Here is a 24311-nt window from a genome sequence, read left to right as displayed (position 1 = left end):
GACATCGACTACGCTCTTCCAATTGTGCTGCTGTTCTCACTTTAGATGAAGGCTTGCAGAACAAAATAGTTTCTCATTTAACTGTTAGTATACACGTTGCCCTATGACAATGGTTAACAACCTCACAACACATCAACACTATCCTTACTCAACCTTGGGTTCCCTATCACCAGCTTTCCTGTTCCCCCCTGCCTTCTAGTCCCTGTATGACCTTTTTTAATGAACATTTTTAGAGCGGTTTTAGACTTAACGAAAAATTGTGCAGAAAGTACGAAGAGTTCCTCTCTGCATACTGTTTCTCCTATTAACATCTTACGTTAGTGTGGTACACTTGTTACAGTGGATGAACCGGTACTGATAAATTATTATTAGCTGAAGTCCATAGTTTAAGGACTCAGGTGCACCTGACCCAAGGCATGGAGTTTCCAGTCGCCTCATATGCATGTGAAAGGTGGACAATGAATAAAGAAGACCGAAGAAGAGCTGATGCCTTTGAATTATGGTGTTGGTGAAGAATATTGAATATACCATGGATTGCCAGAAGAACAAACAAATCTGTCTTAAAAGAAGTACAGCCAGAATGCTCCTTAGAAGCAAGGATAGTGAGACTTCATCTCTTTTACTTTGGACATATTATCAGGAGGGACCAGTCCCTGGAGAAGGACATCATGCTTGGTAAGGTAGAGGGTCAATGAAAAAGAGGAAGACCTTCAACTAGATGGATTGGCAGTGTGGCTGCAATAATGAGCTCAAGCTTAACAACAATTGTGAGGATGGCTCAGACCGGGCAGAGTTTCTTTCTGTTGTACACAGGGTTGCTATGAGTCAGAACCAACTCGCCAGCACCAAACAACAACAACAGCAATAGTTTACATCAGGGTTCACTCTTTGTGTTGTACAGTCTTATGGATTTTAACAAATGCATGATGTTATGTATTCACCATTACAGGATCCTACAGAATAGTTTCCCTGCCCTAAAAATGCCCTGGGCTCCACCTTTTCATCCCCCTTCCCCCATCTCCTTAGCCCCAGACAACTGCTGACCTTTTTACTATTTCTATAGTTTTACTTTTCCAGAATGTCATATAGTTGAAATCATATAGTATGCAGCCTTTTTCAGATTGACTTTTTCATTTATCAGTATGCATTTAAGTTTTCTTTCTTTTTTAAGGTTTCTTGCCCAGGGGTGTTCCTGCCCAGCAAGCAAGATGTGTACCTCGGAGTCTACTTCCTGAATCAGTACCAGGAGACAGACTGCTTCCCCCCTGTGTTCCCTATTATGATCCATCGGAACATGAGATTTGAAAAGGTGATCTTGACTCTTTTATTGGTGCTGCTGTGACAGGACACAGCTCTTATAAAGTTGTTATTTTGTAAATTTCCTCGTAAAAAAATTTCCCCAAGGCACTTTTAGCGTGGTGCGAAACCACAGTCTCCCTGTTGGAGGACTCGCTTTTGTATCTGAGGTCTGAGCCAAGTTCTGTCAACCTAGTGCTAAATACGCCGGTGGATGTTTTCTATTCTTGGAACTCCCAAGACATTTTCTAACCGGGGCAGAGTGCGTTTCTGAGCGTTTTTGGAGGCGTTAAAGGCAGCTAAATAACATTTTTGAGTTTATCAGTAAGCTAGCAGACCTTAGAAACAAACCTTTTTACACCTGGGTGGGGCAGGGAGGAACCTATTACCAAATCAGTTATTATAAATCTTAAAACTGAAATCCAGTAACAAAACAAGACCTTCAGATGTCCTGACTTTCCTTAGGTCATACCTGGTTTATTTAGCTACAGAATAAAGGCTAGATTTCATTCCAATGAATACAGTCATGATATAAATAGCCAAGACATTACCAATCCTCTTCCCTCTTCAATATTTGATAGAACACTCGTTCATTGCTATGCAATCACCGACAATCCCTCTGGGTTTTTGTTTTGGAATTTGGAGATGGAATCAATTTTAACCTTGATAAGTCTATTGATTTTTCCCCAAACAATATCACTGAGGTGGCGCTTTTGGGGAGGGGGGTGAGTATGGAAGGCTCCAGGGTGGAGCACATCACTTTTAAAGATCTGGAAGATGGTACCCCGAAAGTGAGCTGTTTGTTTTGACCTGAGGATGGGAATGGGGGTAGGGGTTGATTTTCTGAAGAGCTAGGGCTGTATATAATATTTTTACAAGTCACAGCCTATTAATTTAAATAAAGAGTGTACCAAACTAGTTGGATAAGAGAGGAGAGGAATCAATGGCTGTTACTTTGGAACATACAATCAGAATCCAAGAGAACCTACTTCTCCCATTTAGATGTTGGAAGTGGTGAAAGAGGGTGGTAAAAATGCAGCCTCTCTCCCTCCCACCAAGAATTTCCTTATTAGTTTTATCAGTTTTGAATTAGCTTCCATAGAAGTCTTTTGGGAAACCCTGATGGCATAGTGGTGAGGAGTTTGGCTGCTAACCAAAAGATCAGCAGTTCAAATCCACCAGGCGCTCCTTGGAAACCCTATGGGACAGTTCTACTATGAGTTGGAATTGACTGGATGGCAATGAGTTTTTTTTTTTTTTTTTGGTTTTAGAAGACTTATAACATTTTTAAATAAAAGTCCAAGGATACAAAATCATGGAAGCGTGAAGTAATATATCTATAAATGACCTTGGGGTCATCTCATCTACTTCCTTGACTTGTAGAAGAGGAGAGTAAGCTTCAGCATCACACTCTAGGGGCCATATCTGCTGTGTTGCAAGGCTGTACATTTGAGATTACTAGCCAAACATATTAGGGAACCATTTTTTATTTTAAAAAATGCAATTAAGTAAATGCAGTTGTTGCTTTATTTTAAATATTTGAAAAAGTGCCTTCTGTTGTATGAGCAGGAGTCCCTGAGTGGTACAAAGGGTGCAGCAATTGACTGCTAACTGAAAGGCTGGCGGTTCCAGCCTACCTAGAGGCAAAAGGCCTGGCTATCTGCTTCCAAAAGGTCACAGTCTTGAAAACTCTATGGAGCACTGTTGGAATTGACTTGGCAACTGCTTTTTTTGTTTGTTTTTTGTTTTTGCTGCATGAGCTGTTTGAGTTTCATATTCTAGCTTCCTTGTGGCTCCTGCTTTCTTGTGTGTTTCATTCTCTAGCTGGAAATACCTGCAGCAAGTAGCAAAAACATTTTCTTCTGCGAAAACCTTCTGTGTAATTCAGAATCCAATGATCTAAAGTGTTTGGATAAACAAGACGTTACTCATAGTAACATGTGAGCCATTGTGTTTGAGAAGTTCACGTTGATCATTTACTCCTCAAGATCACAGTTGAGAGAAATCTTTAGACACGGAAGAAGTAAAGAGATGCAATTACTGAAATGATCTAGGGCTTCCCCTCCCCCCAGAAAAGATCATCCACATTTTCATGATAAATCCAAGTCAGTAAGACAAAAATGGATTACTGGGGTGTCATGAATTGAATTGTGTCTCCCCAAAATATGTGTGAACTTGGTTAGGCCATGATTCCCAGTACTGTGTGGTTATCTTCCATTTTGTGATTGATGTAATTTTCCTATGTGTTGTAAATCCTAATCTCTGTCTGTGGTTAATGGGGCAAGATTAGATTATGTTAAAGAGGATTAGGGTGGGATGTAACACTTTTACTCAGGTCACATCCCTGATCCAGTGTAAAAGGAGTTTCCCTGGGCTGTGGTCTGTATCACCTTTTATCTTACAAGAGATAAAAAGAAAGGGAAGCAAGCAGAGTTGGGGACCTCATACCACCAAGAAAGCAGTGCCTGGAGCAGAGCGTGTCGTTTGGACCTGGGGTCCCTGCACCCGAGAAGCTCCTAGACCAGGGAAAGATTGATGACAAACACCTTCCTCCAGAGCTGACAGAGAGAAAGCCTTCCCCTGGAGCTGACACCCTAAATTCAGACTTCTAGCCTATTAGACTGTGAAAGAATAAATTTCTCTTTGTTAAAGCCATCCACTTGGGGTATTTCTATTATAGCAGCGTGAGATAACTAAGACATGGGGGTAGCCTCAATTCTTGTCCTGAAAGCAGACTTGGCTTTGGACCCAAGAGTCGAGTTTATTGTTGTGTGCTGTTGAGTCAATTCCAACTCATATGAAACCAAAAAACCAAATCTGCTGCCATTGAGTCGATTCTGACTCATAGCGAGCAACCCTATAGGACAGAGTAGAACTGCACCATAGGGTTTCCAAGGAGCAGCTGGTGGATTCGTACTGTCAGCCTTTTTGGTTAGCAGCTGAACTCTTAAACATTGTGCCACCAGGGCTCCTTCTGACTCATAAAAACCAAAAAGAAACCAAACCTGTTGTCATTGAGTTGATTTGGACTCAATGGCAATCTCATATTAGCCATGCTTAAATCTAAACACCGTTTAAAGCAGAACTTTAAAACCTGAAATCAAACGCTGCTGAAGAGTTTTTGTTTCCTAAAGGATTCTACAGTTTCAGGGCAGGAGCGTGGTATGCCTTTTATTTTAGTCATATCCTGAACCCTTTTATCTTAAGAACAAATTATGTAGGTTTGGCAATGGATAGACAGGTATCACAACGCTTTTCTTATGCTTCTTACTCAAAACTTAGGAGAGTCTCTCTCTTTCTCCACCTCTTCTTCTACCTCTATCTCTGTATCTCTCTTGTTTTTTGGGATCCTGTGGGAGTGTAGTTGCTGGTAGTTAGCTTTTCTTCTGTGCTACACATAGGATTTGTCATCAAGTTCTTTATAGCACAGCAAATTGCTTGGCAGGAGAAGTCACTCAGTCAATTAACTACATGTAATGAGTATCAGTTGTAGGCAAAATTTTATTCTAGACACTCAAATAAGACTCTTTGAGGTTGATGCCAGATGTGCTTTCACCAACAAACAGTAGGGTTAGTTCAGTCGATGAAGTTTGTAATCATGCGGTAGATTCAGCTACTTATATTTCCTTGTATTTGGTATTGTGTTCCTTCTCATTCATTTAGTCTATAGTCGCTTGTTAAACTTTTCACTTTGTACCTGTTATAGGTCCTCCTGTTGAATCCTAAAATATTATATGGCTGCCTTTTACATGTATTAATTATTTAGAAGAATATAATGTATACCTTCTATAAATACTTATTAGTAAAACTTTTAAAGTTGATTTCTCCATTTTTCTCTGCAGGTATTCGAAAATGCAATAGATCCTGGAGCTGTAGCAGACATTTTAGAAGGTAGGCATGCTCCATCAGAGACCTGGTGGTGCAGTGGTTAAGAGCTTGGCTGCTAACCAAAAGGCTGGCAGTTTGAATCCATCAGCTGCTCCTTGGAAACCCTATGGGCCAGTTCTACTCTGTCCGGTAGGGTTGCTATGAGTCGGAATCGACTTGAGGACAACGGGTTTTGGTTTAGGCACTCTCTAAATAAATAAAATAGATAGACAGACAGGCAGACAGTCTATTGTGTGTAAGTCACAGATATAAAATGCTGCTACTTTCTAAACTATGATATTTCCATATTTTATCCATTATTTATGTTCAAGAAAGTCTACATAGAATTTGAATCACGATTTTTGCTCTATTACAAACTGTTTTTCTAGGTATAGATGGGATTTGCTAGGTGGTATGACTCTATTTATTACAATTCGTAGTTTTTTTAGTATATTCATAGGTGCTTCACCTATTTATCTCTCCCCTCTCACCCCAGTCCCCTGGCAATCACTGATCTTTTCACTGTCTCTGTAGTTTTGCCTTTTCCAGAATGTCGTAGAGTTGGAATCATACAGAATGTAGCCTTTTCAGACTGGCTTCTTTCACTGAGCCACGGGGCTTTGAACTGATTCGAACTGGTTCATTCTTGACTGATGAAGTAAAACCGGAAGACACCTGAAGTTTTAAAATTTGGGTGATCCACTAACTAGACAATAGATAAGTGGTAACTTTGGTAAAGGGTGAGACAGTATACAATACTGGGGAAGTAAATGAATAATTTCTTCTGTAAGGATCAGCGCAAAGCTGGTTCCTATGATGTGGAGGTTAAAGATGTCCCAAATGTCTAAGTTTTCCAAGTTGCTGTACCTCTCCATCATCTCTAACATCAACCATACCCTCTTGCCTCAGTATTCTCCCACCTGTCTTTGGGTTCCCTAATCCCCTGCAGTGTCTCACAGAACTCACAAACCATATAAAGGAAATGCCTCATGAGGTTATGGAGGCTGGCAAGTCCAAAATTCGTGGGTCAAGCATAGACTTCTCCCTGGCTCTGAGTCTCTGCCCAAAGGCACTCAGCTTTCTCACTCTGTGGGCCGGGAAGCCTACTATGCTGTCTCCTGCAGGTCTCTCCTTCTTTGGTGGTGGTGGGCTCTCCTCTTCGCTCTGGAATTGGCTCTCTTTTAAGGCAAAAATGAACAATCCCCTTGGTAAGCCACAATTACCCTATCACACAATCACCTAGGTGGGAGTTACAAGACCATGGCTAGAAAGGCCACACACAAAAGTAATTAATCCACTGCAGGAAGTCAGCACAACTTGACCAAGGCAAAGTCACAGAAGCCTCATAGACACATCCAAACTCCTCGAGGGATCCAGTTACTGGGCTGAGGCCTGGGGATCATGGTCTTGGGGGACATCAAGCTTAATTGGCATAACAGTTTATAAAGAAAATGTTCTACATTGTACTTTGGTGAGCAGTGTCTGGGGTCTTAAAAGCTTGTGAGTGGCCGTCTAAGATAAGACTACTGGTCCCACCCCATCTGGAGCAAACCAAAGACACAAGGGAAAGATTAGTCCAAAGGACTAATGGACCACAACTACCACAGCCTCCACCAGACTGAATCCAGCACAACTAGATGATGCCCAGCTGCCACCACCGACTACTCTGACAGGGATCATAATACAGGGTCCCAGACAGAGCTGGAGAAAAATGTACAACAAAACTCATACTCACAAAAAAAGACCAGACTTAGTGGTCTGACAGAGGCTGGAGAAGCCCCAAGAGTACAGCCCCTGAAAACCCTTTTAACTCAGTACTGAAGTCACTCCTGAAGTTCATCTTTCAGCTAAAGATTAAAAAATTCTGACTCATAGTGAGCCAAAGATTAGACAGGCCTATAAAACAAACAATAACGCACGTAGTTCAACCATGTATACAAGACTAAATGGGCACACCAGCCCAGGGGCAAGGACCAGAAGGCAGGAGGGACAGAAAAGCTGGACAAATGGAAATGGGGAACCCAAGGTAGAGCAGAGGAGAGTGTTGATACATCGCAGGGTTGCCAACCAATGTCACAAAACAATACGTGTATTGATTGTTTCATGAGAAGCTAATTTGCTCTGTAAACTTTTACCTAAAGCACAATTTTTTAAAAAAAAACAAGGAATCTTATACAGAATTTAAGCAAGGTAATTACAATGATTTTCAAATCGAGTATATTAAAAAGTTTACTGTGATATAGGAAAAAATAAAATAAAATTGGGATAATCCAGAACAATAACGAGAATGGGAAAAATTACAGGTTGAAGCCCTGGAATGGGAGACTTGGAAGAGGCACAGTGAGCCGTTTCAGGAGCCTAATGCATGAGATTGGATTATTGGCAGAACTATGGAGAGCGACACACATTCAAAGCTGCGCAGTTGGCTGCTGTCTTTGAGTGGGGCAGTGCTGTTTCCAATTCTGCTCAAAATCTGAGGACAAGACAACTGGTTGCTATGCAATGCGTACACTGCCCTTGTTTTCTAAGAGGGAAATTAAGTTTCCAGCAGGGCTTTGACCTGTCATTTTTCCTGTTCTGGGTATTGTTCTGGTTCACCCAAATTTTTGAAAAATCAGGTCTGTACCTGTTTTGCTTCCTTTGCCATGACTGAACCGGGAAGAACCAGTTCTAAGCCCTGCTCAGCAGTATGCGTTTAAGGTTCTTTCATGTCTTTTCATGGCTTGATAGCTCATCTCTTTTTTTGGCTTTGAAGAACAGATGTTTATTGTCATGATTCTGGAGGCTAGAAGTTCCAGGTCATGCCATCAGCAGGGCTATGCTCTCTCTCTGTCAGTTCTAGGAGAGCCTTCCTTGTCTCAGCTTCTGGTAGCCAGGGGCATTTCTTGGCATTCCTTGCCTTGTAGACCAATCCTCACATGGTGTCTTCCTCTTGTGTGTGACTCTGTTTCCATGTCTGTCCTTCTATTTTATAAGACGCCACTCAGAAAGGATTAGGGCTAGGACCCACCCTACTCCAGTATGACTTAACTGATAACATCTTTTAAAAAAAACTTTATTGTGTTTTAGGTGAAAGTTTACAGTGCAAATTAGTTTTTTTTTTTTTTTAAATTGTACTTTAGGTGAAAGTTTACGGCTCAAGTTAGTTTGTCATACAAAAATTTATACACATACTGTTATGTGATATTAGTTGCAATCCCTATGATGTGACAGCACACTCCCCCTTTCCACCCTGGGTTTCTTGTATCCATTCAACCAGTACCTGACTCTTCCTGCCTTCTCATCCTGTGTCTGGACAGGAGCTGCCCATATGGTCTCGTGTATCTGGTTGAACTAAGAAGCACACTGTTCATAAGTATTATTTTATGTTTTATAGTCCAGTCTAATCTTTGTCTGATAGTGGGCTTCGGGAATGGTTTTAGTTGTGGGTTAACAATGTCCAGGGGCCATAGTTTGGGGGGTTCCTCCAGTCTCTGTCAGACCATTAAGTCTGGTCTTTTTATGTGAATTTGAGCTCTGCTCCACACTTTTCTCCCGCTCTGTCCAGGACTCTCTGTTGTGTTCCCTGTCAGGGCCGTCATTGGTGGTAGCTGGATACCATCTAGTTCTTCTGGTCTCCGGCTAATGGAGTCGCTGGTTTATGGGGCCCTGTTGTCTCTTGAGCTAATATTTTCTTTGTGTTTTTGGTTTTCTTCATTCTCCTTTGCTCCAAGTGGGTTGGGACCAATTGATGCATCTTAGACGGCAGCTTGCAAGCAACCTTTTAAGACCCCAGACACCACCCATCAAAGTGGGATGCAGAACATTTTCTTAATAAACTTTGTTATGCCAATTGACCTACATGTCCCCCAAAACTAGCACATTTCTTTTTATCACATAATAATAATGAATAATACCATCACCACAATCAATTACAATTTTTTTTTTAAAATAGGCTTTGTTTTTTAGAGCAGGTTTAGGTTTACAGAAAAATTGGGCAGAAAGTACAGAGAATTCCCATCTACCGTGTCCCATCTGCACAGTTTCTCCTATTATTAGCCTTTTCCATTTGTGTGGTATATTTATTACAATTGATGAACTGATATTGATACGTTATTATTAACTAAAGCTCATAGCTTATGTTAGGGTTCAAATATTCTCAGTTGTAATTGCCACCCAGGGTTATGTCGCTGTTGTTAGATGCAGTTGAGTCGGTTCCGACTCGTAGTGACCCTATGTACAACAGAATGAAACACTGCCCGCTCCTGAGCCATCCTCACAATCATTATGCTTGAGCCCATTGTTGCAGCCACTGTGTCAATCCATCTCACTGAGGTTCTTCATCTTTTCCACTGACCCTGTACTTTACCAAGCATGATGTCCTTCTCCAGGGAATGGTCCCTCCTAATAACATGTCCAAAGTATGTGAGACGAAGTGTCATCATCCTTGCTTCTAAGGGGCATTCTGGTTGTACTTCTTCAAGACAGACCTGTTCACTTTTCTGGCAGTCCATGATATGTTCCATATTCTTCGCCAACACCATAATTCAAAGCATCAATTCTTCGTTGGTCTTCTTTATTTATTGTCCAGTTTTCACATGCATATGAGGCAATGGAAAACATCTTGGCTTGGGTCAGGTGCACCTTAGGGCTCAAGGTGACATGTTTGCTTTTTAACACTTTAAAGAGGTCTTTTGCAGCAGATTTGCCCAATGCAATGTGTCCTTTGATTTCTTGACTGCTGTTTCCATAGGCATTGATGCTGGATCCAAGTAAAATGAAATCCTTGACAGCTTCAATCTTTTATCATGATGTTGCTTATTGGTCTAGCTGTGAGGATTTTTGTTTTCTTTATGTTAAGGTGTAATCCATACTGAAGGCTGTAGTCTTTGATCTTCATCAGTAAGCGCTTCAAATCCTCTTCACTTTGAGCAAGCAAGATTGCATCATCTACCTACCACAGGTTGTTCATGAGTCTTCTCCAATCCTGATGCCACATTCTTCTTCATATAGTCCAGCATCTTGGATTATTTGCTCAACATACAGATTGAATAAGTATGGTGAAAGAATGTAACTCTGAAGCACCTTTCCTAATTTAAACCATGCAGCGTCCCCTTGTTCTGTTTGAACGACTGCCTCTTGGTCTATGTACAGGTTCCACATGAGCGCAATTAAGTGTTCTGGAATTCCCATTCTTTGAAATGTTATCCATAATTTGTTATGATCCACACAGTTAAATGCCTTTGCATAGTCAATAAAATACAGGTAAACTTCTTTCTGGTATTCTCTGCTTTCAGCCAAGATCCATCTGACATCAGCAGTGATAGCCCTCATTCCAAGTCCTCTTCTGAATCTGGCTTGAATTTCTGGCAGTTGCCTATTAATATATACTGCTGCAGCTGCTTTTGAATGATCTTCAGCAAAATTTTACTTGCGTGTGATGTTAATAATACTGTTCAAAATTTCTGCATTCGGATGCATCACCTTTCTTTGGAATAGTCATAAATATGGATCTCTTCCAGTCAGTTGGCCAGGTAGCTGTCTTCTAAACTTCTTGGCATAGACGAGTGAGCACTTCCAGTGCTGCATCCGTTTGTTGAAACATCTCAGCTGGTATTCTGTCAGTTCCTGGAGCCTTGTTTTTTGCCAGTAGCTTCATTGCAGCTTGGACTTCTTCCTTTAGTACCGCTGGTTCTTGATCATATGCTATCTCCTGAAATGGTTAAACGTTGACTAGTGCTTTTTGGTATACTGCCTGCGTATTCCTTCCATCTTCTTTTGATGCTTCCTGCATTGGTCAGTATTTTCCGTGTAGAATCCTCCTATATTGCAACTCCAGGCTTGAATTTTTTCTTTATTTCTTTCAGCTTAAGAAATGCTGAGCGTGTTCTTTCCTTTTGTTTTTCTAACTCCAGGTCTTGGCACATGTCATTATAGTACTTTACTTTGTCTTCTTGAGCCACCCTTTGAAATCTTCTGTTCAGCTCTCTTCCTTCATCATTTCTTCCATTAGCTTTACCCACTCTATGTTCAAGAGTAAGTCTCAGAGTCTCTTCTGACATCCATTTTGGTCTTTTCTTTCTTTCCTGTCTTTTTAATGACCTCTTGCTTTCTTCATATATGATGTCCTTGGTGTCACTCCACAACTTGTCTGGTCCTTGGTCATTAGTGTTCAGAGCATCATATCTATTCTTGAGATGATCTATAAATTCATATATGATGTACTCAGTGTCATACTTTGACTCTCATGGACTTGTTCTAATTTTCTTCCGTTTCAACTTGAATTGACATCTGAGCTATTGATGGTCTATTCTGCAATTGGTGCCTGACCTTATCCAGTATTATTTTGAGTGCCTTCCAACCTGAGGTGTTCTGACTGATGATATTGAGCTTCTCCATAGTCTCTTTTCACAGATTTGGTCGATTTGTTTCCTGTGTATTCCATCTGGTGAGGTCCACATGTATAGGTGCTGTTTATGTTGCTGAAAAAAGGTACTTGCAATGAAGAAGTCGTTGGTCTTGCAAAATTCTGTCATGCAATCTCCAGCATCCTTTCTATCACCAAGGCCATATTTTCCAACTACCAATCCTTCTTTGTTTCCAAGTTTTGTATTCCAATCACCAGTAATTACCAGTGCATCCTGATTGCCTGCTTGATCAATTTCAGACTGCAGAAGTTGGTAAAAATCTTCAGTATCTTCATCTTTTGCCTTAGTGGTTGGTGTGTAAATTTGAACAACAGTTTTATTAACTTGTCTTCCTTGTAGGTGTATGGATAGCATCCTATCACTGACAGCGTTGTACTTCCGGATAGATCTTGAAAAGTTCTTTTTGACGATGGATGCAATGCCATTCCTCTTCAATTCATCATTCCCAGCATAGTAGACCATATAATTTTCCAATTCAAAATGGCCAGTACCAGTCCATGTCAGCTCACTAATGCCTAGGATGTAGATCTTTATGTGTTCCATTTCATTTCTGACGACTTCCAATTTTCCTAGATTCATACTTTGTACATTGTATGTTCCTATTATTAATGGATGTTTGCAGCTGTTTCTTCTCATTTTGAGTTGTGCCACATCAGCAAATGAAGGGCCTGAAAGCTTGACTCCAACCACATCATTCAGGTTGACTCTACTTTGAGAAGCAGCTCTTATCCAGTATTATTCTGAGTGCCTTCCAACCTGAGGGGCACTATATCAGACGATGTTCCGCTGCTATTCATGAAGTTTTCTTCCTAGTCTGTTTTAGTCTGGAAGCTCAACTGAAGCCTGTCCACCATGGGTGATCCTGCTAGTATTTGAAACACCAGTGGCGTAGCTTCCACCAACACAACAACACACGAGCCACTACAGTACGACAAACTGACAGCCACGTGGGGCCCAGGGTTATGCCGAGGATTAAATGAGCTGAGCCACACAAAATGCTTAGCATGGAGGTTAGCACATAAAGGGGCTACATAAATGCCAAATGAAAAAGCCAAACCAGTTGTCACTGAGTCGATTCTAATTCATGAGGACCCCATGTGTGCAGAACAGAACTGCGCTCTATATGGTTTTCAAGGCTGTAAACTTTCAGAAGCAGATTGCCAGGTCTTTTTTCCGAGGAGCCTCTGGTGAGCTCGAACCACCAACCTTCTGGTTAGTAGTTGAGCTTTTAACCATCTGTGCCACTCAGGGACTCTAAACAAGTTGCTGTCTAGAAATACTTGAGTCGTCGTTGGTATGGCACTTATTATTAATAATAATAATTATTGTTATTAATAAACAACGTAAATGGGACGGAAGTTTTAAATTTAACAATTAATGAAAAATTGTGGCAATCTTCTAAAGTATTAAAATCTCATTTTTTTTCTCTTCAGGCTTCTTAACCAGGTTTGAGTTAATACAACTAGTACCTCCAGGTAATGTGCATGTAAATGCATTTCTTACTTAGCTTACTTTAATTTAAAAAGGATTTTAGCATAAAAAAATGGAAACTAGTATTTAAAAGTTGTGTGTTAGGTAACACACATCTTTATTATTATTATTTTGCCAGTCTATTGAATTTTGTCTACTTTCACAAGACTAACTTTATGTGCTTGGGGCGGTGTGCATAACTTAAATGGGCTTTTGGCACACATTTTTTTTTTTTTTAAACAAATTTATCTAGTTCTTATCAAATACAATTTTCAGTCGTGGCTCATCTTCTTTCGAGTTTCAGGCTTTTGGCTATATTCTAATTTGTGGTCTGTGTGTGTGTGCGTGTGTGTATGTATGTAAAACCCTAACCCATCCTCTGTCAGATTCTAGAACAGGCTTGGCAAACTGCAACCCCCAGACCAAATCCAGCCCGTAGTTGGCTCAGAAGCTTAAAAACAACTTCTACTGTGTTTTAAATTGAGTTATAACTCACATACCATAAGATTCACCATTTTAAAGTGTGCAATTCATTGATTTTTAGTATCTGCACAAGGTTGTACAACCATCACCACTATCTAGTTAGAAACAATATTCATCATTCCAAAAAGAAAACCCCACACCCGTTAGCCGCCACTCCCCATTCCCTCCCTCCGCCGAGCCCTTGGAAACCACTCATCTCCTTTCTGTCTCTACGGATTTGCCTATTCTGAACTTTTCATAGAAATGGGTTATACGATATGTGGCCTTTTATGTCTGGCTTTTTTCACTTAGCAGAATGTTTTCAAGGTTCATCCATGTTGTAGCATGCATCAATACATCATTCCTTTTTAGGGCTGAGCAACATTTCATTGTATGAGTGGACCGTATTTTGTTTACTCATTCATCAGTTGATAGATATTTGGGATACATATTCTATTCTTTGGCTATTAGGAATAATGCTGATCTGAAAATTTGTGTACAAGTTGTGTGAATATATGCTTTTGAATCTCTTGGGTCTATACCTAGGAGTGGAATCGCTGGGTTATATGGTAACTCTGTATTTAGCTTTTTGAGAAAGTGCCAAGCTTTTTTTTTTTTTTTTGGTGTTCACATTTTTAAATCGTTGGGAAAAAATAAAAAGAAGACTGTTTAGTGACACATGACAATTATATGAAGTTCAAATTTCATCGTCCATAAATAAATTTTATTGGAACAAAACCATATTCACTCAAGTATTGTCTGTGGATGCCTTTTCTTTTGTAGATGTGATCATATGGTCTTCAAAGCCTGAAATATTTACTACCTGGCTCTTTACAGAAAAAGTTTGTGACTCCTGCGATAGAACATGGGACTTTAGGGTGGAACTGTTCTGTGGTTTTTTACTTGGCGGATGTCTTGAGTGGCGCAAGACCTGAGCTGGTGAGACAGAGCAGGAATTTCCCACCTGGTGGCACCGATTCTTATAGATAATCTCCAGTGTGGTTGATTATAGGGTGTTTTTAGAGTTGTCTTCACGTGACAGAGAGAGAAATAGTCATTTTCATGCGAGAGAGAAATGATAGAATGAATAAATCTAAAACTCAGAAACATTTCCTTTCTTTGATTCTCCTCTTATCTTTGTTGTTATGTTGTCTGTTGATGGACATTTAGGTTGTTTCCACCTTTTGGCTGTTGCAAAGAATGTGGAGGCTATTTATAGGTTCATAGCCCCTTCCTGCTGTGGTTATCCCTGAAGCAGGTCAAGGGCCCCAGTGGAGTAGAGTGGACCCAAGAGTCTATAGTTCTTTCTTTTCTTTTAAATAATATTTTATTGTGTTTTCGGTGAAAGTTTACACAGCAAATCATTGGTTCCCATTTAATAATTTCTAAACAAATTGTTCAGTGACACTGGTTACATTTTTTTTTTTTTTTTACAATATGTCAACATTCTCACTAATTCCATTCTGGTTCTTCCGTTTCCAGTAATCTAGTTTCCCTGCCCCTTTATTTTCTCATTTTTGCTTAAGAGTAACTGTTGACCATTTGGTCTCATATAGATGATTTTTGAAAGGAGCGCAGTACTCACAGCGAGTCTTCTTTATTTTGTGAGCCAATCTGTTATTTAGCTAAAAGGTGACCTCAAGGCATAGTTTTGGTTCAAAGTTTAAAGAATATCTCAGGGCAATAGTCTTGCCTCTTGTCTCAACCAGTCCAGTAAGTCTGGACTTTTTCAGAATCTGAGTTCTGTTCCACATTTTTCACCTGTTCTGTCAGGATCCATGTATTGTGTCGTTCTTTCTTCTGCCTCTCGTTTCTTTGGCAGAGGCAGCCCCTGAAAACAGACAAGAATCCCATCCGTCTCAGCGGGTCTAGGGATAGACGCTCCCGGATATGTCACTACTTTCCTCCACAGGCAGAACAGAGAGAAGACCTGACCCGCCTCCTACCTGCTTTTCGGAAAATCACACCGAAGTGTTTTTCAGCCTAAAAGTGACGAGCTAAAATCAAGGCATTGAGTTCTTTCCATAAGGTTTTTTTTTTTTTTCTTTCCTTATTTGACCCAATTCTATGTTCAGGCATGTATCATTGTATTTTAGTATGCTAGTAAAATAGAAGCATGTCCATTTTGGTCTTATTTCATTGTACATGAAAAATTTAGAAATTATCCAATACCTAAATATTCTAAAACTGTCACCTCTCCTCTCTGTCAGGTTCTAGAGCAGGGTTCACTGTAAAAATTTCAGCTAATGCAAAAGTATGCAGAATAAGGCCTCATTTATCAACAACCCTCAACAGACCATCACTAGTAACAATTTTTTGTGTATCTTTTTAGACCTTTTAAAATACATTTAGTATATATAAGTATAGGGTCACTATGAGTCGGAATCCACTTGAGTGTAATGGGTTTGGAATTTGATTTTAGAATATATATGTATGTGTGTATGTATATACATTTATATGTTGTTGTTAGTTGCTGTAGAGTTGGTTTCAACTCCTGGCAACCCCATGTACAGCAGAACAAAGATCGTTGGTATGCCGGAGTCTATTGTTGCAGCTACGGGGTATTTTGAGTGCCTTCCAACCTAGGGGGCTCATCCTGTAGCAATATAGCGGACAAAATTCTGTTTGTGATCCATACAGTTTTCATTGGCTAGTTTTCATAAATAGGTCACCAGGCCTTTCTTCCTAGTCTGCCTTAGTCTGGAAACTCCACTGAAATCTGTCCACCATGGGTGACACTGCTATTTGAAATACTGATTGCATAGCTTCTGGCATCACAGCAACATGTAAGCCACCACAGTACAACAAACAGACAGATGGTGGACATACTATATTTTTATGCAAATAATGTGCACCTTCCACATTCGTTTGCCGACTGCTCCCTCCCACTGTGAGGTATTCTCCTAAGCATACTATGTGTTATGGATTGAGTTGTGTCCGCCAAAAATGTGTGTCAACTTGACTAGGCTATGATTCCCAGTATTGTGTGATTGTCCATCATTTTATCATCTGATGTGATTTTCCTATCTGTTGTAAATCCTACCTCTATGATGTTAATGGAGCCCTGGTGGTGCAGTGGTTAAGATTCAGGCTGCTAACCAAGAGTTCAGCAGTTCGAATCCACCAGCCATTCCTTGGAAACCCTACAGGGCAGTTGTACTCTGTCCTATAGGGTTGCTATGAGTCGGTATCAGCTCAATGGCAAGGGTTTTGTTTGAGTTTTTTTTAATGATGTTAATGAGGCAGGATTAGAGGCAATTATGTTAATGAGGCAGGACTCAATCTATAAGATTAGATTGTATCTTGAGTCAATTTCTTTTGAGGCATGAAAGAGAGAAGTGAGCAGAGAGACAGGGGGACCTCATACCACAAAGAAAGTAGTGCCAGGAGCAGAGTGCGTCCTTTGGACCCGGGATCCCTGGGCTGAGAAGCTCCCAGACCAGGGGAAGATTGATGACAAGGACCTTCCCCCAGAGCTGACAGAGAAAGCTTTCTCTTGGAGCTGGCACCCTGGATTTGAACTTCCAGCCTACTGGACTATAAGAGAATAAACTTCTGTTTGTTGAAGCCATCCACTGGTGGTATTTCTGTTATAGCAGCACTAGATAGCTAAGACACTATGCTAATTTTTTTTCATAGCAACATGTAAAAAAATTGACATAGCAGTGTTTATGAAAATACCTTGCAAGGAGGGAGGGAGCAGTTGGAAAACAAGCATAGAAGGTGTGCGTTATTTGCATAAAATATGGTGTACAGTAAAACCTGCGAAAGCCGGAACCTGTATAAGATGGAAACCTGTCAGAGAAGGAAAACTCAAATATTTTCCACTAAAACCAGTGATAGAAAAGTGGTCAGAATGCACCCTATCAAACGTGGAAAATTTGTGAGACCCAGAAAAACAAGGCGGTCCGGATGAGTTCTGGCTCTGATAGGTTTCACTGTATATCTTGGACTACCACATGTTTTTCATGTGACCAGAAATTCATATGTGAGAATTTGCAAGAAGAGTTGTATGAAAATGTTGATGACTGGAGAACATTGAAGCTGGGTGCATGAATACTAGTATAACTCAGAAACTAATCAGATACAGATAGGGGCTTTATGCATACTTGTTCTCCTTTTGTCTATAATCCTTCAATTTCAGATTGTAGTTTTCATGGAATAAAATTTGAATTGCTCAATTAATTTTGCTTAGCTTTGGATGCATCACAGATTGATCCATTTCTTATTCAACATATGCTTATTGAGGGTGCACTTGGCACGCACCCTACACTGTGCCAGTCCTCCTGGTAAGATACTGGCAGTGAGACCTTGGTACTAGCTAATTAGGTAAAAAGTCTCATACGGACTGCACTGTGGGGTCCAATTGGTGCCCTGGTGGTGCGATGGTTAAGAGCTACAGCTGCTAACCAAAAGGTCAACAGTTTGAATCCACCAGCTGCTCCTTGGAAACCCTATGAGGCAGTTCTACTCTGTCCTATAGGGTCGCTATGAGTCGGAATCGCCTTGACGGCAATGGGTTTGGTTTTGGTTTTTCGGTAAGGTCTGATGGGCCCCACTGGGATTCTTAGGGACCAGTTCTTCATTGCTTGAATTGTTACCTTTTCATTTTTTCTGTAGATTGTTACTCTATTGGTTTGATATTTTTTTACACAGTGCTTTCAAACTCACTTATTATAGTCAAAAGACATACTGTGACCATTAAGCTAACAGAACAGGTAACCTCAGATTTGCATATGGCATTCCTCCTAAAGAATGGGGAGGTCCAACAATTCTGCTTAGAAGAAATAAAGACTCTTAGTTTCCTAAGGGTGCTGTAACAAATGACCACGAAGTCAGTGGCTTAAAACAACATTAAATTATTCTCACAGAAGTCCAAAATAAAGGTGTCAGTGGGCCTTGCTCTCCGAAGGTTCTAGGGGAGGATTCTTCTTTGCCTCTCGTAGGTTTTGGTTATCCCAGGCATTCTTTGGCTTGTGGAAGCGTTACTTCCATCTCTGCCTCTGTCTTCATGTGGCTGTCTTCTCTCTGTCTGTCTCTACGATTCTTCTCCTGTTTTTATAAGGATACCAATCATTTTGGATTATGGCCCACTGTACTCCAGTAGGAAACTCTGGTAGCGTAGTGGTTAAGAGCTACAGCTGTTAACCAAAAGGTTGGCAGCTCGAATCCACCAGGCACTCCTTGGAAACCCTGTGGGGCGGTTCTATTCTGTCCTGCAGGGTTACTATGAGTCAGAATCTACTAGACGGCAATGGGTTTGGTTTTTGGTTTTTGATACTCCAGTATGATCGCAGGTTAATTTAACTGATAACATCTCCAAAGACCCTATTTCCAAATAAGGTCACATTCGCGGGTACCAGGGGGTTAGGACTTCAACATGTCTTTTGGGTGGACAAAATTCAACCCACAACAGACCCCTCTGGTTCTTCAATCTACAAAAGCGGGAAAAAGCGAATGGACACAGGGGGGCAGTGTAATCCTGTTGGACCATGAGCTTGATGTTTTCTTTTTATTAACCTTTCAAATAAATTTCTGCACTTTGGGGTGAATCATATGTATTCAGTCCAACTGCAAAATGTGATTTCAGCGGATACGCTTTTATACTTTGATGGTGATGTTTTCCAGGCATTAGCCAGCAAAGAAAGAACTCTAGTCTCAGGCGATCTGGGTGGAATTCCTACTTTAACACTCCCTAGCTGTGTGCCATCAGGCAAATGTCTTAAAGATTCAGAGCCTTTAAAAGAAGGAATCACATGAGATCCTGTACCTGGAAGCACGTTGCCAATTCTGACAAACTCTGTATATGTTATGTATATTTCTCTAATCAGTATTGTTATTAAAATTATTATTTCTCTTGAAGTTTTGTTTCCTTTGAGGGGGGTGATTGTTTAGTGATGCCATTGATGATGTCACTGTTGGGGCCACTAGCCTTTAAGAACACCAAGCTCTCGCTGACACTTTTCTTGGCCTATGAGACGTGCTCAGCCTGTGCATTTGTTTACTGTTTATAACCTAGGCTGTCGCTGCAACATCCCCTTGGTGTGCTGACATTTTCATGCTGAGTGTCAGTTTTGGATCTCCAGAAAATGACCTAGACTAGATAGACTGTATTGAGATGCTTCTCAGCTTTCTATTTCTCTAACTCTGTTTCAGTTCATTTTTATTCCTATGATTCTGAAGATAGTGGATGAGTTTACTTCTGATTCATTGGCCTTTTACTTTTATTCTATTAATTTTTTTTTATTTTGGTGAAAGTATACATAGCCAAAGGTATAGCATTTCAACAATTTCTACATGTAAAATTCAGTGACATTGATTACATTCTTCGAGTTGTGCTACTATTCTTGCTATCCGTTTCCAAATTATTCCACTACCATTATCTTCAACTCACTGTCCCCTAAGCTTCCCATCCAACCTTTTGAGTTGCTGCTGTCAGTTTGATCTCACATAGATAATTCTTTAAAAGAGCACGATGCTCAAAGCAGATATACTTTACTAATTAAGATAAGCTATGTTTTTTTTTTTAAATTGTACTTTAGATGAAGGTTTACAGAACAAACTAGCTTCTCATTAAACAGTACATATATTGTTTTATGACATTGGTTAACAACCCCATGACATGTTAGTACTCTCCCTTCTCAGTCTTGGTTTCCCTATTACCAGCTTTCCTGTCCCTGTCTGCCTTCTAGTCCTTGCCCCTGGGCTTGTGTGCCCCTTTAGCCCATTTTGTCCTATAGGTCTCTCCAATCTTTGGATGAAGGGTGAACCTCCGGAGTGACTTCATTACTGAGCTAAAAGGGTGTCTGGGGGCCATACTCTTGGGATTTCTCCAGTATCTGTCAGGCCAGTAAGTCTGGTCTTTTTTTGTGAGTTATAATTTTGTTCTACATTTTTCTCCAGCTCTGTCCGGGACCCTTGATTGTGATCCCTGTCAGAGCAGTGAGTGGTGGTAGCCAGGCACCATCTAGTTGTACTGGACTCAGTCTGGCAGAGGCCATGGTAGTTGTGGTCTATTAGTCCTTTGGACTAATCTTTCCCTTGTGTCATGGACTGAATTGTATCCCCCCAAAATATCTGTCAACTTGGCTGGGTCATGATTCCCAGTATTGTATGATTGTGTACCATTTTGTAATCTGATGTGATTTCCTTATGTGTTGTAAATTCAATCACTATGGTGTAATAAGATGGATTAGCAGCAGTTACACTGATGAACTATACAAGATTGGATAGTGTCTTAAGCCAGTCTCTTTTGAGACATAAAAAAGAAGTGAGCAGAGATACATGGGAACCTTATACCACCAAGAAAGTAGTGCTGGGAGCAGAGTGCGTCCTTTGGACCTGAGGTTCCTGCACAGAGATGCTCCCAGACCAAGGGAAGACTGATGCATCACAAGGACCTTTCTCCAGAGCCAACAGAAAGAGAAAGCCTTCCCCCTGAAGCTGATGCCTTGAATTTGGACTCGTAGCCTACTAGACGGTGAGAGAATAAATTTCTCTTTGTTAGAAGCCACCCGCTTGTGGTATTTCTGTTATAGCAGCACTAGATGTCTAAGACACCTTGTGTCTTTAATTTTCTTCATTTTCCCTTGCTCCTGAAGGGGTGAGACCAGTGGAGTATCTTAGATGGCCAGTCACAGGCTTTTAAGACCCCAGGCGCTACTCACCAAAGTAGAATGTAGAATATTTTCTTTATAAACTATGTTATACCAATTGAGCTAGATGTTCCTGGAGACCATGGTCCCCACAGCCCTCAGCCTAGTAATTCGGTCCCTCAGGGAGTATGGATTTGTCCATGGCATCCACCACCTTACCCTGAACAAATTGTGCTGGCTTCCCCAGTATTGTGTACTATCTTACCCTTCACCAATGTTACCACTTATCTATTGTCTATTTAGTGTTTTTCCACCCCCCCCCCTCCCCTCCCTCGTAACCATCAAAGATTGTTTCCTTTTGTGTGTAAACCTTTTCATGAGTTTTTATAGTCGTGGTCTCATACAATATTTGTCCTTTTGTGATTGACTTATTTCACTCAGCATAATGCCCTCCAGATTCATCCATGTTGTGAGACGCTTTGCAGATTCATCATTGTTCTTTGTTTTTAAGTAGTATTCCATTGTGTTTATGTACCATAGTTTGTTTATCCATTCATCTGTTGATGGGCATCTAGGTTGTTTCCATCTTTTGGCTATTGTGAACAATGTTGCAGTGAACATGGATGTGCATATGTCTATTCATGTGATGGCTATCATTTCTCTAGGATATATTCCTAGGAGTGGGATTGCTGGATCATATGGTATTTCTATTTCTAGCTTTCTAAGGAAGCACCGTATCGTTTTCCAAAATGGTTGTACCGTTTTGCATTCCCACCAGCAGTGCATAAGAGTTCCAATCTCCCCAAAGCCTCTCCAACATTTATTATTTTCTGTTTTTCTGATTCGTGCCGGTAATGCTGGGGTGAGATGGTATCTCATTGTGGTTTTGGTTTGCATTTCTCTAATGGCTAGTGATAGCGAGCATTTCTTTATGTGTCTGTTAGCCACTTGAATGTCTTCTTTGGTGAAGTGTCTGTTCATTTCCTTTGCCCATTTTTTAACTGGATTATTTGTCTTTTTGTTGTACAGGTGTTGGATTTTCCTGTAGATTTTAGAGATTAGACCTTTGTCCGATCTGTAATAGCCAAAAATTTTTTCCCAGTCTGTAGTTTTTCTTTTTACTCTTTTGGGGAAGTCTTTTGATGAGCATAAGTGTTTAGTTTTTAGAAGATCCCAGTTATCTAGCTTATCTTCTGGAGTTTGTATGTTGTTAGTTATGGTTTTTATCCTGTTCGTGTGTTAGGGTCTCTAGCATTGATCCTATTTTTTCTTCTATGATCTTTATAGTTTTTGGTTTTATATTTAGGCTTTTGATCCACTTTGAATTAGTTTTTGTGTATGGTGTGAGGTATGGGTCCTGTTTCATTTTTTTGCAGATGGACATCCAATTTTGCCAGCACCATTTGTTAAAAAGATGGTCTTTTCCCCATTTGATAGACTTTGGGCCCTTGTGGAAGATCAGGTGACTGTAGGTGGATGAATTTACATCTGGGTTCTCCATTCTGTTCCATTGGTCAATGTAAGATAAGCTATGTTTTGATTCAACAAAGACTTCAGGGGATAGCTTTAGTTCAAGGTTTAAAGTTTAAAGATTAACTCACGGCAATAGTTTTGCGGGTTCATCCAGCCTCAATGGCTCTAGAAAGTCTGGTTTCCATTGACAATTTGAAATTCTGTTCTGCATTCCCTCCCCCTTTGATTAGGATTCTTCTTAGCCTTTTATTTTTAACCGTAATTCTTGCTAAATATAGGAATAATAATTCAGTAGCTATCATTTTGGATACAGTGACAAGAACTAGCCAATGTCAGTGGTAGAATTCTTGCTTTTTATTCAGGACACCTGAAGTTTGATTCCCAGCTAATGCACCTCATGCACAGCCACCACCTGTCAGTGGAGGCTTGTGTGTTGCAATGACGCTGAACAGGTTTCAGTGGAGCTCCCAGATTAAGACAGACTTGGAAGAATGGCCTGGTGATCTACTTCTGAAAATCAGCCAGTGAAAACCCTGTGGATCACAATGGCCTGATCCCATTGTGTGTGGAGTCACCATTAGTCAGGGGCTGACTCTATGGCAGCTAACAACAACAGTGTAGGCAAGCATTTAAGTAATTGGTCTTATTTTAATCCTCGCTGTTCATTCATGGGAGTGGGGTCCAGGATGCTGCACCTTACCACTCTTTTCTGAACATCCTTGAAATCTAATTTCGAGATACCTGTCTCTGATGATAGCCCAAGGGGCCTATGAAAGATGCTGACAGTATGGCCTTTCTTCAGTTGTGATTATCCTGGCTGAGTCCTGCACTGGCTGAACTGCCCTGGGTCCACACCTTTCAGGGACAGCCCAGCCAGAGATATTGTAATGAACAGGGCACAGTCCCTGCTTTTATGGAATGTTCACGGAAGCAGATCACAAACACATGAATAAAAGTATTAGTTAGTGATAGCTTACGTTGAGAGAGTAAAGCAAGGTCATGTGATAAGGAGGGGCAGGGAAGGATGCTCCTTTAGGTTGAGATGTCACCTTTCTGGTAGGATGGCATTTAAACCAAGGCATGTCACGCAGTAAGCGGGACACCTTGCAGGGATCTGGGGAAGGAACATTACAGGGAGAAGGACAGTACAGCAAAACTCTAAGGTAGAGGTGAACATGGTATGTTTGAGGGACAGCAGGAGGGATGGCATGGAAGGGTCAAGGGGGAAAGCGGTAACGAAATAAGAGACGTGATTAGATGCGTTATCATATAGTCTTGAAGGCTAGGATAAAGATGCTTGGATTTTATTCTAATATGATGGGAAGCCTACCAGAAGGTTTTAAGCAGGTATTGTGGATTAGAATTATGTCCCCCAAAATATGTATTGAAGTCCTGGCCCTTGGACTTGTGGATGTGATCCTGTTTGGAAATAGGGTCTTTCCTTTGTTATGTTAATGAGGTTATACCAGAGTAGGGTGGGTGCTAAACCTAATCAATTCTGAGTTATAAAAAGCAGAGTAGACACAGAGACACGCATAGGGGGAAGACAGATGCTGCATGACCATGGAGACAGAGGCATCTTCAAGCCCAGAAACACCAAGGATTGCCAGCAGTCACCAGAAACCAGTAGAGAAACCTACAGAAGGAATCAACAGAGCTGAGACCCTGATAGAGACTTTTAGCCTCCAGAACTATGAAAAATAAATTTCTGTTCCTTAAAACCACCACTTGAGGTATTTCT

General features: G+C 40.7%; 1 protein-coding gene across 1 annotated transcript in view; it reads left to right on the top strand.

The window, feature by feature from the left end:
- The window catches only part of SPATA6L (spermatogenesis associated 6 like), a 54649-nt gene that overhangs the window by 7669 nt on the left and 22669 nt on the right, over positions 1-24311 (top strand). The window contains exons 4-6 of the mRNA XM_023728587.1: positions 1172-1309; positions 5139-5187; positions 13004-13045. Of these exons, the coding sequence (XP_023584355.1) occupies positions 1172-1309; positions 5139-5187; positions 13004-13045 (229 nt within the window). The remainder of the gene's footprint in view (positions 1-1171; positions 1310-5138; positions 5188-13003; positions 13046-24311) is intronic.

Source organism: Trichechus manatus, unplaced genomic scaffold, assembly GCF_000243295.1.
Source record: "Trichechus manatus latirostris isolate Lorelei unplaced genomic scaffold, TriManLat1.0 scaffold00025, whole genome shotgun sequence".
Classification (NCBI taxonomy): Eukaryota; Metazoa; Chordata; class Mammalia; order Sirenia; family Trichechidae; genus Trichechus; species Trichechus manatus.
This window is presented reverse-complemented; position numbering and strand designations above follow the sequence as displayed.